The sequence below is a fragment of the Populus alba genome, chromosome 6 (assembly GCF_005239225.2).
Source record: "Populus alba chromosome 6, ASM523922v2, whole genome shotgun sequence".
NCBI classification, from domain to species: domain Eukaryota; kingdom Viridiplantae; phylum Streptophyta; class Magnoliopsida; order Malpighiales; family Salicaceae; genus Populus; species Populus alba.
In genome coordinates, this window is record NC_133289.1 from 24,554,185 (window position 1) to 24,569,121 (window position 14,937).

A 14,937-nucleotide genomic window follows, 5' to 3' on the forward strand; every position below is an offset into this window, starting at 1 on the left:
AGGAATAAGAATCATGACAGAAAAGGGAAGAAGGATCGTATCAGATCATATACATATATCTGCCAATACCAAGACCAGATTGCTAGTGGAGAACAGTACTACGCAGTGCTTCTGTGATGCAAATGGTTCTTCGCATGAAAAAGCTTTAGAACTAATATATTTTTTAATTCACACGAAGCACAGTTTACAGTTTACACTGTGTAGCATAACGAAGCCTATGATAATTAAAGTGCTTCCCATGAAATTAAAGCTTTGAAGTACTAATATAAACTAAGCTTTGTTCTTAGACTTTACAGCTGCTTCTGCCCAGAAAGCTTGGCATTGTCGGGTGGTACAGAGGAGACTCCAGTTGCAATTTTCATTTGTGTGGCCATTGTTTAATTCCTTTTACATGGATGCAAAAACAACAAGGAAAATAACAAGAAGTGCTGTGAATATAGAATAAAAACATTTTGAAATAATATATGGGAATTCATTTTTACCGCACCTAATTGATATTACTGTAACATAGCAGTAGCAAAGGAATATATATTTGTCCTCACGCAAGCATGGATGCATGTATCGAAGGGGGGCCAGAGATTTAGCAAGATTAAAGGCATATGTCCATACCTTTTTATCAATAAAATCAGCCAAGAACATGGACCGAGCTCTTTCATGAGGATCAGAAGGTAGCAAAGGAGCCTTGTCCCTCCACACATCATCAATGTACTGAAGAATAATAAGGGATTCACAAACTGGTTAATTTTTCTCTGTGGACAAAAAGTTTTTAGATTTTACAGCTGCTTCTGCCCAGAAAGCTTGGCATTGTAGGTTGGTACAGAGGAGACTCCAGTTGGGATTTTCATTTGTTTGGCCATTGTTTCCTTTTACGTGGGATAAATAAACCTTTTTACTCGAATTTTGTTTTAGGGAAATTAGAATTTGCGTTATACTCTACTACACAATGAATGCTGATCGATTCCGTTATTTGACTCGAATTAAGGATTAATCACATATATGATTAATAATAACAAGAAATTAAAAAATATATAATAAAATGATGTTATTGTTAATTCAGTTTCGTAATAATTAATATTCACTTGAATATATAGGATAACATTTGGGACTAAATTGAAGACTTATCAAAGAATTGGGGACCAAATAAAAACAATTATTTAAAATCTAGGACTAAATTGAAATGGGACTAAACAGAATATAGTAGAACCCAAAACTTAAGTGTGTGCATGCACAAAACAATGTCCTTAAGGATATTTGCTCACGTAAAGTTCCTTAAAGATATTTACCCACATAAAATTGTCCATCAGGATTCAATAGGTTCTTCCTCAAAGGAGGGATGCAGAAACAACAAGAAAAATAATAACAAGAAAATCCAGCAGGTTTAAGTGTTTTAAGTCCTAATTATGTAAAAGTAAATAAAAATATTTTGAAATAATATCTGAGAATTCCTTTTTACAGCACATAATTGATATTACAGTAACATAAATAGCAGTAGCAAAGGAATATATATTTGTCCTCACGCAGGCATGGATACATGTATCGAAGGGGGACCAAAGATTTAGCAAGATTAAAGGTATATCTCCATACCCTTTTATCAATAAAATCAGCCAAGAACATGGACTGAGCTCTTTCATAAGGATCAGAAGGCAGCAAAGGAGCCTTGTCCCTCCACACATCATCAATATACTGAACAATAATAAGGGACTCGCAAACTGGTTTTCCTCTGTGGACGAGAACTGCAATCTTCTTGTAGACTGGGTTCATCTGCATAAGCAAATCACTCTTTCCGTTGCTCAAGTCCTGTTCACTGCACTCATACTTGCCTAGAAATTCAACAGTGTCACCTCATCAGCCATGGTTGAAGTGAAAAAAAATATGGCAATTAAGATCATAAATAGTAGAAAGCAAGACTTTATATCAGACTTGCTATATTCATCTGCAGAGTGTATGTGGTTGTGATAAATCGTGGAATAAGTTGCTAAGCTATAGGCTAATTAGGATACTGGCATGCAAACCCAACAAGATAAAAAGCTTAAATGAGAAATGAGACACACAAGAATTTACGTGGTTCACCCAATTAGGCTACGTCCACGGGCAAGTATAGAAGGATTTTACTAGTAATGTGGGAATTACAACCTCTCTCTATAATAGGAGAACAACTAAGAATCTCTCTATTATTAGGAGAAAACACCTCACTTACTCTCTTACAAATACCTCACAATCTAGTGGGATTACTTTCCCTCTTCACTCTCTCTTATTTCTCTCTTCACTATCTCTTATTCCTCTCTTCACTTGGCATATATAATGCTTGGATGCTTGCCTATTTATAGGCAAGCATCCATGAAGGAGCAAGTGGCCAAGTTGGCCAAGTGGCCAACTATCTTCACATTCTCCCACTTGAAGATTTTGATGATTTAATCAAGTTTTCACACTTGATCATTGTGATTCTTCTATCCTTTCAATACTTGCCATCTTCATGCTGCCTACGTTTCTACTAGGCCATAAGAGGATCTGCACCATATATACTTATCAGTGTTGACTGGTTTGGTCAAAGCATCTGCTGGGTTTTCCTTTGTGTGAACCTTCTGAAAATCCACACTTCCATCTTCCACCACTTCGCGAACAAAGTGATATTGAACATCTATATGTTTTGTTCTTGAATGAAACGCTGGATTTCTTGCAATATGCAAGGCACTCTGACTATCACAATACACAAGAATCTTCTCGTGTTTGTGCCCGAGCTCCTCCATAAGTTTCTTCATCCATATTGCTTCTTTACAAGCTTGTGTAGCTGCCATATACTCAGCTTCTGTTGTGGATAATGCTACAACAGTCTGAAGTTTAGAGACCCAGCTCACAGCTCCTCCTGCAATTATGAACACATAGCCTGTAGTGGATTTTCTTTTCTCAAGGTCACCAGCAAAATCTGAGTCAACATAACCTCTGACAGTGAATTCTGATCCTCCATAACATAATGCGGCATCTGAGGTCCCCTTGATGTATCTCAAGATCCTCTTGATAGTATTCCAATGCTCTCTACCAGGATTTGCCATGTATCGACTAGCTGCTCTCACTGCTTGTGCAATGTCTGGTCTTGTACATATTATGGCAAACATTAAACTTCCCACTGCTGATGCATACGGTACTCGAGACATCTTCATCCTCTCTGCTTCATTGCTACGAGACATACTTGAGGATAATTTGAAGTTAATAGGAAGTGGGGTGGAAATTGGCTTACAATCTTGCATGTTGAAGCGTCGCAAGATCTTCTTCAAATAATTCTTCTGAGAAAGCCAAATCTTCATCTTACTTCTGTCTCGGTGAATTTGCATCCCTAGAATCTTGTTTGCTGGTCCCAAGTCCTTCATATCAAATTCCCTAGCCAACTGTGCCTTTAATTCTTGGACTCGATCTTTGTTGGGGCCTATTACCAACATGTCATCCACGTACAACAACAGAATGATGAAAACATCATTTTCTTCAAACCTCTTGTAATACGTACAATGGTCTGAACTGAGTCTATTATACCCAAGGCTAATTATGAAGGAATCAAATCTCTTGTACCAACACCTTGGCGCCTGTTTGAGACCATATAGAGATTTGTTCAACCTGCAAACCAAGTTCTCCTTGCCTGTTTCAGCAAAACCCTCTGGTTGGAGCATATAAATTTCTTCTTCAAGTTCTCCATGAAAAAATGCAGTTTTCACATCTAACTGCTCTAAGTGAAGATCAAATATAGCACACATTGCCAAGACTACTCTGATTGTAGTAAGTCGTACCACCGGAGAAAATATCTCATTGAAGTCTATTCCTTCTTTCTGAGCATATCCTTTCACCACCAATCTTGCACGATATCGCTCCACTTGATCATTGCCATCACGCTTTATCTTGTAAACCCATTTGTTGCCTATGGCCTTTCTTCCTTGTGGTAGCGGAACAAGATCCCAAGTGTTATTCTTGTGCAGAGCTTCAATCTCCTCTTGCATTGCTGTCATCCACATAGATACATCTGTGCTTTTAATAGCCTCATGGAAAGTTGATGGCTCTCCATCCTCTGTTAGAAGACAGTATGTAATGTTGCTCTCAGTAACATATTCTGAGTGCCAAGCCGGTGGTCTTCTTTCACGAGTTGACCGTCGAACTTCAGGAGTTTCAGACTCTATTTGTTCTTGTTCTTCATGCTCTGGTACAACTTCAGAAGAAGTATGATTCTGAGTATTTTCCATCTGGACTTCTGTAGTCTCCTTTAAAATGTTATTATTTTCTTCCATTTTCATTTTATCTTCTGCAAATATGACATCTCTGCTGATGACTACCTTGTCGGCAGTGGGATCCCACAAGCGATACCCCTTTACTCCATCAGCATATCCCAAGAATACACATTTTCTAGATTTTGAATCCAGCTTGCTGACTTCTTGAGTATTGTACATCACGTACACAGGACTTCCAAATATATGCAATCGAGAATAATCAGCTGGCTTTCCAGTCCACATCTCCATCTGTGTCTTCAACTCAATTGCAGTTGACAGAGATCGATTTATCACATAACAGGCGGTATTGGCTGCTTCTGCCCAGAATGACTTTTCTAGACCTGCAGCCTTCAACATTGCTCTTGTTCTTTCCAATAGAGTTCTGTTCATCGGCTCTGCCACTCTATTTTGTTGTGGAGTGTATGCCGTTGTGAAACTGCCTTTTGATACCTTCATGTTGACAAAAGTTATCAAATTCATCACTGGTATATTCTCCTCCATTGTCAGTCCTCAAACACTTGATCTTCTTTTCAGATTCAAGTTCTACCCGCGCTTTGAAGGTTTTAAAAACTGCAAACACATCTGCCTTCCTTCTAATCGGATACACCCAACATCTCCTGGAGAAGTCATCTATGAATGATACAAAGTATCTTGCTCCTCCCAAGGATACAATCGGTGCTTGCCAAACATCAGAGTGAATCAGGTCTAAGATGCATTTGCTCTTAGTTGTTGAAGTGTCAAACTTCAACCTGTGCTGTTTACTTGTAACACAGTGCTCACAAAGAGGTAAAGTAACCTTTGTAAGCCCAGGGAGTAACTTCTGATCAGAGAGAACCTTTAAACCTTTCTCTGACATGTGGCCTAGTTTTTGATGCCACATCATCGTCTTCTCTTCTGCAGGACTGGCTGATGCGATTGATGCTTCTGCCTCATGATGTGTTTCTCTCATTAATACAAACATGTTTGCAACTGTCTTTCTTGCCTTTAAAACCACCAGCGCTCCTTTGACAATTTTCATGATTCCATTGTCTGTTCGAATCTTACAACCAAGACTATCAAATTGTCCTACGGACAAAAGATTCTTCTTTAAGTCTTTCACATGTCGCACTCCTGAAATAGTACGAATTAAGCCATCATACATCTTCAATTTGATGGTGCCAATGCCAGAAATCTCTACAGCATGATTATCACCCATGAACATTGTGCCTCCAGAGATAGGTTCATATGTATGGAACCAATCTCGTCTAGGGGTCATATGCTATGTTGCTCCTGAATTCATTAGCCAGACCTCAGCGAGCTCTTCTCTATCTGTAGAGATTGTTGCTGCTTCACTATATAGAACCTCTCCATCTTCTGAGGTGCTTGCAACACATCCTTGAGGTCTTGATGACTCTGCAGTATTCTCTATACCCTTTTTAAACCAACAATCCTTTTTGAAGTGCCCTTTTCTGTCACAGTTGTAGCATTTCATAGTCTTCTTACTTCTTGATTTGGACCTCCCCTGCCTTTGACTCCCACTAGAGCCACGCTCCGTTGATCTTCCTCTTGACACCAATAACGCCTCTGCTTGGTTTGAACTGTTTCTGTCTCCTTTGTTTTTGCGCCTATTTTCTTCTTCCAGGATAGCGGCTGCAACATCATCGAAGACTAAATAGTCTGAGAGGATATTATTGGTCAGGTTGATAATGAGCTGATCATACGAATCAGGAAGACTTTGAAGTAGAAGCTTTGCACGTTCATTTTCCTCTATTTGTTGACCCAACATAGTGAGTTGTGAAAATAGAGTTCTTATTATGTTGATGTGGTCAGTCACCGTCATGGTTTCTGCCATTCGAAGGGTATAAAGTCTCCGCTTTAAGAAAATCTTAGTGTGCAAAGACTTGGAATCGTATAGCTTTGTTAGAGTCTCTCATATCTCCTTAGCTGTTTTCTTCTCCGCCACACTTGATAATACTTCATCAGCTAATGCTAAATGTATGTTAGCAATAGCATTGCCATCCATCTCATTCCATTTTGCATTATCAGTGATCTCCGCGGGCCGATCCCCAATTGCTGCCAAGCAATTATCTTTCCTTAAGATTGTCTTGATTCTCATTTTCCACAGTGAGAAATTGCTCCCCTTGAACCTCTCAATCTCGTACTTTGCTGCCATTGTATTCACCAAGATCTATTCAGCTATCACCGTTTCACAGATCTGTAACGTATATAGAAATAGTATCGTGTGAAAAATACTTCACTAAGTAAGTTCCCAGGAAAGATTGGAGGGGTCACAAACGGTCCCGCTTAAAACCCAATCTCCTTAGACAGAACTTCCTAGACTGTATTTAATCACCGCACTGACTTTCTATATACGCCAACAGTAACGAAGTGAACAATACCGTATGGGTGAATAGTGCCGTATAGGTGAATAGTGTCGTAGACGTGAATAGTAACCATATACACGAATAACTTTTATGTGTTAACAACACCAACCAGGAAGGCTCTGATACCACTGTTAGGATACTGGCATGCAAACCCGACAAGATAAAAGGCTTAAATGAGAAATGAGACACACAAGAATTTACGTGGTTCACCCAATTAGGCTACGTACACGGGCAAGTATAGAAGGATTTTACTAGTAATGTGGGAATTACAACCTCTCTCTATAATAGGAGAACAACTAAGAATCTCTCTATTATTAGGAGAAAACACCTCACTTACTCTCTTACAAATACCTCACAATTTAGTGGGATTACTTTCCCTCTTCACTCTCTCTTATTTCTCTCTTCACTATCTCTTATTCCTCTCTTCACTTGGCATATATAATGCTTGGATGCTTGCCTATTTATAGGCAAGCATCCATGAAGGAGCAAGTGGCCAAGTTGGCAAGTGGCCAACTATCTTCACAAAATCGTGGAATAAGTTGTTAAGCTATAGGCTAATCAAGGATATTAGTAAATAAGTGAGCAAAAATATTTATATTTAGAATAATGTTTCATAGCATGAAAAGACATTCACAACCGAAAGTATTCCACCCAGTTATCAAGGCCGGTTTGTGTAAAGTGAGTTTTTGAAAAATTATTTTTTTATATTTTTTTATGTTTGTTTATTATTAAAAAAATTAATTAATGAAAAATATTGTTTAGTTAAAATAATTTAACTTGGTTTTTCAAAAAATATTTTTTTTTTATTTTGGGCAGAAAATATTTTTCAGAAGTTGTGAAAAAAATTAAAAATATCATATTATTTGTTAATTATATCAAATTTGATTCTCAAACTTTTGATTCTCAAACTTTTGATTGCTATATATTTTTTTTAATATATTTTTTCAATTTCATCCCTTAAAATTTGATTTTTATATTAACTTTAGTTCTCATTTTTATGATTGTTATTTACTTTTCTCTTAATATTTTTTTAATTGAAATTTTTTATCTATCAAATTTTTTTCTTATTCTTATTCTTTTTATATTTATTTAATTTGAAATCATTTATAAAATTATATTATTATTATTTTAATTTTATCGTCTTTCGACTTTTTTATTTGTTAGATTTAATCTCTATTATTTTGATTGTTATTTATTTTATTTAAGATAATTTATGAAATTAGATTTTTCTTTCAATTTTATTCACATTCAATTTTTTAATTTGTAAAGATTTGTTTCTCATTATTTTAGTAATATTGAAAAAAATAATAATAAGTTATTTTCCAACTTATTTTTCATGACATAACCAAATACTAGAAAGTGTTTTCCAATTTTGTTTTTTATAACACTACCAAACATCCAAAACTAATTTATTTTTTCAGCAAATCACTTTTCAAAAGAAAATGTTTTCCCGCAAACAAACAAGATCTAAAATGAAACTAAGTTTACCACCTAAGAGGTTAAATTTCAAGTATAATATATTAGGATTATTTTGGAAGTATTTTTTTTTTTAAATCCATATCAACTTTTTTCCTTTTCAACATGCAAACATACACACATTTAATATCATATTAAAAAAAATGAAATATTATTTTAATGTTTATAGAGTAAACAATAACGTGAAATTACGCTTTCTTTTATGTTTATTGTATAATAAATAATGTATAATGAATAGAAGGCATAGGATAAATTACAATTCACTCCTTGAGAGTTGAACGTTTTGTTAATTAACAACCAGAACCTCATATTTCTTTTATTTATTTATTAAGGCACAACTTATATAATTAAAATTTGATTCAATCAAGGAAATACGAAACCATCAATTAAATTTTAATTAAAAAACCTTTGTAATTAAAATTATTTAAATTTTACGATGTTAAATGAAAATGACCCTGGATCTTAAAAATCAATTGAAGTGGTTCCAAAACTTTGATTTGATTTTTTTTTTTTTTGAAAAGAACTTCTATTCAAACAACGTCTATTTAATTTGATAATGATTGTTATACAATGCACAAGAAAGATAAAAATAAGATTTTATTTTGTGTTTGTCTCATCAATTTTATAGCGCAAATAAAAACTTAAAATTTTAGATTTTCACGACGAACCTAGATTTATAATAATGCTTAAATATAATTTAATACTCAAGAAGTAATTAAATATTAATTTAACATATTGAATGTAAATAAAAAATTTAATATTTAAAAATTATAAGATTTAGATTCATTGGATGATCTTTATTTTAATTATAACCACATATTTGAATGTCTTGATAAAAGAATATGAAGTTATATTTTTGTTGTTTTCTTGTTTTCTTTTGATAATAAAAATTAGATTACAAGCCTTCTATTTATTGTCTATTGGTTACTTGCATACAAATTACTACCTATTAGTTACTGCCTGCTAGTAACTATCTACTAGTAAATAGGTTTTGAAGTTATTACAAACTTAATCAAACTATAAATGCATTTGATGTTGATTTGTTAAGTTGTTGTTATGTGTTTTTCTTCTTTCTTCCATTTTTTTTAAATAGAAAAATATATAGTAAATTGTATGGTAATCACCCATCTTCTTTATTCTTTTTTATTCTAAGGATATGTGACTTCAAGTCCTCTTTTTCATTTCTTCACATATCGTATTTGTTTCTTTTGACAACTCTGAACTGTTTCTATTATGTATTCTAATCTTCCTTTTACTTAATCAAACTTTGTTCTCCATTGTGTATTATTAGCTCAACTTATAACCAAATCCCAAGCAGGCTCTTAATCTGGTTCAAATTTATCAAACATTTGTCAAGTCTAGTCCTTTCCTAGGATTCTATTTCTTGTCTTTAGAATAACATTCATGCAATGATCTTTCTTGGATTATCTTATCAAACTTATAATCTAAATTATGAGATCAAGATAACTTAATAAAAAAAAATCACAAATCTTATTTTTTTTAAAAAAAATATTAAACCATATTAACTTTTCAAATTTATGACTTGAGTATTATACCGAAAACAACAAATCTGGTAAAAAACCATGAAATTTAATTTTCAACCAATCAAATTATGAATGATAACATTCAAAAATATAATTTTAATTATACAAAAGAATTAAAAAATAGCAATTAAAAGAATAAGGATCAAATTGAAACACAATAAATTTTATTAAAGAATGAAATTGAAAACAAATCAATTTTTTAAAAAAAAACCAAAAACAAAAATTAAAAATCAAAAGAATAAGAATTAAAGTGAAAATCCTCATAAATTGAAGGACAACTCTAAAACTTTGCATGACCATCGCAAACTTTGACCGTAGAAGAGAGAAAAGAAAAAAGAAAAAAAAAAAAAAAAAAGTGTCGATGACAAACTATGCTACCAGTGACCATATGTGCTGCTTCAAAAGAAAAAGGATACAACGACACTTTCAATAACTCAGTAAAAGGAGGATTTTGGCTTCAAAAGGCGCCACGCGAGCCAACAATTTTTTTTAATATTTATTTAAATACCAGATTGCCTCTAATATGACCTGATAATACAAAAAAAAAAAAACATGGTGAAAAGATAAAAAAAAACTCCATGACAACAATTTTAAATTTTTTTATTTTTTAAAAGTATTTTGATCATTTTATTGTGTTTTTTTAAATGAAAAAAGATTTCTTTTTATCCTGATTAATTTGATAATGATTAATAAGTATTGCAAAAAACATTTAATTTCTTATGACTAGTTTAAAGCTTTTTAGAGGGAAGGCTAATACCGTGAAAACATTATTTATGTGAAAAATGTTTTAAACTTAGGGTTTACAGTTTTTTCTTTTTTCTTTTTTTTGGTTTCGTGTTTTAGCTTTTGGTAATTTAAAAATAAATCTAAGTTACTAAATTATTAGATTAATTTAGGAATCATTAAATTAACCCCTTTTTTCAGTGTATTTTAAAACCCAATATAAATTAAGTTTCGGTTTCTTAAATTAAGCTATTACACCGGATTTAATAACAATCAAATGAATAGGTATAATTAAAGTTTGCCAAAGATCAACGTGGTGGATTGATTGACACTCGTTGATTGAGCGGCTTCTGGGTTGCCACGCACTACATTGTTGATTTTTTTTTTTCGAGCTGTATATGGTTGTAGCGTTCGGGATAGTATGTTAGGGACATTTATCAGTTTTTCTGGACATGGAAGATAATTTAATCTATTATTGTGAAATCCGGTCTGATTTGGTGGGTCAAACCTAGCCTATCTAGAATTAAAATTGGGTTGGGTTTAAAAAAAAAAAAACCCGATGTGATCTGGCAGGTTGGCCTGGCAAGACCCAGTTTAAAAACCCGATTGCAATCCGTTAAATTGTTTTTTTTTATCAAAATGATGCTGGTTTGATTTAAAAAAAAATTGACTCGAGCAACTCAATAACCCAGTCAAAACTCAGGTCTTGGACTGAGCTGGGTTTAAAAATTATGATTTAATATAATGAAATATATGAAATATTTATATGAAATTGATGGATATTTTCTGGATTTAATAAATAATAAATAAGATAGAATATTATAAAACACAATTTAAAATTCGTCTCAACTTAATTTTTTAATCATATATTTAAATTATATAAATATGGTGGTAGAATATTTAACTTTTTTTAATATAATATATACACACACTTTAATATTGGCATAATATATATATATATATGAATAATATTTATTATTTTATCATTTAATATATGTATACATGCTTCAAATATATATAATAACTATTTTTTTTTGTTATTGATTAATAAATAATAATACATAATAAATATTCATTGAATATCCAAAACTTTCTAGTGTAATGTATTTTTAGTTTTGAACCAGAGTTGGCCATAACAGTAAAAATATACTCTAATTTTCATCGAAAAACCATGAACAGTGGAACCCACTAAATTTTCACAGCACAAAAAACAACAAAGCTTCTTGTAAACCTGTGGCACGGTCATGATTGGTAGAGGACCCTACTAGTAAAGTAAAAAATTGTTTTTAAAGCATTATCTGATAACAATATTTGTGGCTGCAGGTGAGGATTACCTGCAGCCACAGTACCAGATGCTCAAAACTTGCTAGCATGTGCAGCATTGGCAGGCAGCCCAAGTCAATGGACCTTTGACCAAAATACACAAGGCCTGATGAGTCACAGCCTGCAGCTCCTTTGCAGGATGATCAGTGATCATGAATGCAGCTTGGAGAAAAAGAATGAAAGTTAAGTTGTTCACCGCCAACCAGTTCTTGACACAAGTTTCATTAATTAATACATATTATATCATAATCACCGACTTGAAGTTCAACTTTACAGGGAGAAAACCACATCCCAGGTCAGGCACGACGAGGTGCCCTCTCAGACTACAAGCACGAGGCAGGCACAGCTAAGTGGCCTCTCAGACTAGAAACACAAGGCAGACACAACTGTCTGCCCTCCTTATTTAAAACATAAATCACTCAGAACACAAGAACATCTTCTTAACAGGAAAGGGTACATGCCTCTGCATGTTGTTCTTTCTTCTACTACTAAAGACCAAACTTCTTCATCAGCATCAGAACGAAATCATAGACCTTTTGTGGATCTTCAAGAGCCTTGGATACAGTCTCTTTCTGCAAGCACCTCTTACAGTAAGCAATCAGCTTCGGACACTCGGCCTCTATGTTGAAGTTTCCGATGGTCTCATAGGCATAAAACCAGGAATAGAAAGGAACAAGTGCTATATCAACGTAGCCGATGGTCTCGCCCCCAAAGTAAGGCTTGTCTCCGAGCTCTCCTTCCATCAACTTGAGGCTGTCAATGAAGTCCTTCTTGGCTGCCTCCTGTTCTTCTCCTTTTTTCGACCATATCTTCCTCCCAAGGTCATATATCTGCAGATTCATACCATCACACAAAGGTGGAAAAAAATTAAAAAAATCAAAGACTCTTTGGAATCACAAAAGCCAAAAGTAGCCCCAAACCCAAAGTCCTCGTTGAGATTTCCTTGTTAACTACAGTAATTAATACCTGTTTACAGGGTAAAGCAAAATAAATCACTGTCACAGAGTGAACAAATCTAACGCAACTAAATTGAGGAACAGTGATGGTGCCCAGAGTCTTCTCTTTTACTAAGTTTTGAAAGTGACAGAGTAAAAAATCAAATCTTTGAGAGCAAAAACCAACCAACCAAATTAGAAGGCTCTGGACTTTTTTTCCCACCACAATAAAGGAAAGCTTGATCAACAGGAAATTAACCTCTAGTGTCACTGTCAATGATATATTTTTTTGATACTTGAGGGTGAGTGGGTGGCCACTGAGTACGGACAACCCACCTGTGGCCAATAACTCATACAGACAGAAATATCATCACCTGAGTCCAAATTCTTATCTTCGTTGCAACCTTCTATGACATTTTTTTATGTTTTCCTGTTGAATCTTTAAAGCAGTTGGATACACCCAACTTGGTAATCCTTGTACAAAAACATCCTGACAACCTCTACTTTAATTCTCATGAATTCGCCATTATAAAAATATAGTTCATCAATTAGAAACCTTAAAGACCAATTTTTTTTTCAACAAAAGAAAAATCACCGCCAACAACAATTGAGATGAACATAAACAGAATTTCCACCAATCCATATCATGATGCCTAATTTCTTCCTTTGATATTAATCTTAAGGGCTGTACAATTTTAATTTTTGTTTGATGCGATTCTACTCCTTTCAAGCTGATCAAATTTCAAAATAGGTTTAATCAGATCATAGCTCAAATCTAAAAAATTCAAGAACAAAAAAGATGGAACTCTTTAAGTGCAAAGAAACACACCTTCTTGTCAACAAAATCAGCCCAGAACCTAGCCTGAGCTTTCTGGTACGGATCAGAAGGCAACAAAGGAGCGCTGTCCTTCCACACCTCATCAATATATTGAACAATAATAAGTGACTCACAGACAGGTTTCCCATTATGGACAAGAACTGGGATTTGCTTGTTAACAGGATTCATTTGAAGGAGCAAAGCACTTTTGTTCCTCAAATCTTCTTCAGTGTACTCATACTTGACGCCCTTTTCAGCCAACGCTAATCTCACTCTCATACCAAATGGACTTGGCCAGAAATCCAACAGGGTCACTTGATCACTGGCCATTCTTGAAGTGAAAAAGAAGATTTTGCAAGTTAAGGTTCTTTTGCTTTGTTTTCCTGGGATACAGATGTGGTTGTGTTCTGGCAGTATTGAAATAAGAGTATTTGTAGTTGGAAAAGGCTGGAGTGAGTAGGTTACGGCAGATTTTTTAGGGTTGTATGATTGAACGGCGGAGAATAATATAATTTATATTTTTTTTTGTTTAATATTTTATTTTATTGAAAAGATATAGTTATGAGTTTGAATTTTATTATTTTTATTTAAAATCTAATTATTAACACAATATAATAGTATAAGTTTTAAATTTAATTTTTTTTAGTTAAATAATAAAATAAATTATATCTCAAAAAAGAGTAGGGTAGATTTATATGATTTTGAAACTCAAATTAAAAAACTTTTTATTTGAAAAAGATATTAAAAAATAAAATAAATTATATTTTAAAATATAATATAAATGTATATAAATTTCAAACTTAAATAATTATCACTTTTAAAAAATAAATTAAATTATATTTTAAAAATAGTATAGATAAAATAGTTTGAAGCATAATAATTTTTATTTAAAAAAAAGAATTATTAGAGAATAATATATATATATATATATGTATATTTTAATTAATATAAGTGTTCAAATTAGTTTATGCCTAGTTGAATAATTCTATAAATCTTTAATGATTATTATATTAATAATTATATATATATATATATATATATATATATATTATATATATATATATATAAAATGGAGATACCAAATCCCTACCCGTTGCCTGCCTCCTCCTCCTATATGGTTAGAATAAAATATATCTTATCATATAATGTCATGGAATCTTGAAGAATGAAATATGATTATTTGTGACAGACTGCATGAGAAAGATGTCTTATGTGTCAGCCTAGTTCGTCATCAAGGACCCCATGCCGTTTATTTTTTGGGCCTTGCCATGGCATATCTTTTTTCCCTTCAAATTATTGAAATGTTTCTTCTTTTCTTTTTTCTCTCGGAGAATTTGATTAACCAATGACTAAATGAACTAGTTTCTATTTATTTTTGTATTTTAACAACATTTTTTAAAAAAATTAAAAAAAAATTATTAATTTTTTTGCTTCAAATTAATATTTTTTTGATTTTTTTTATATCATTTTGATGCATTGATTTAAAAATTGATTTTTTAAAAATAAAAA

General features: G+C 33.0%; 1 protein-coding gene across 1 annotated transcript; it reads right to left on the minus strand.

Annotated features, from left to right (window-relative positions):
* Positions 1-11,895: 11,895 nt before the first annotated feature.
* LOC118037614 (probable glutathione S-transferase) lies at positions 11,896-13,876 on the minus strand. Its single transcript, XM_035043651.2, has 2 exons — positions 13,441-13,876; positions 11,896-12,506 (listed from the first exon to the last, which is right to left on the minus strand). The coding sequence occupies exons 1-2, from the start codon at positions 13,756-13,758 to the stop codon at positions 12,165-12,167; spliced, it is 660 nt and encodes a 219-aa protein (XP_034899542.1). The 5' UTR covers positions 13,759-13,876; the 3' UTR covers positions 11,896-12,164.
* Positions 13,877-14,937: the final 1,061 nt, after the last annotated feature.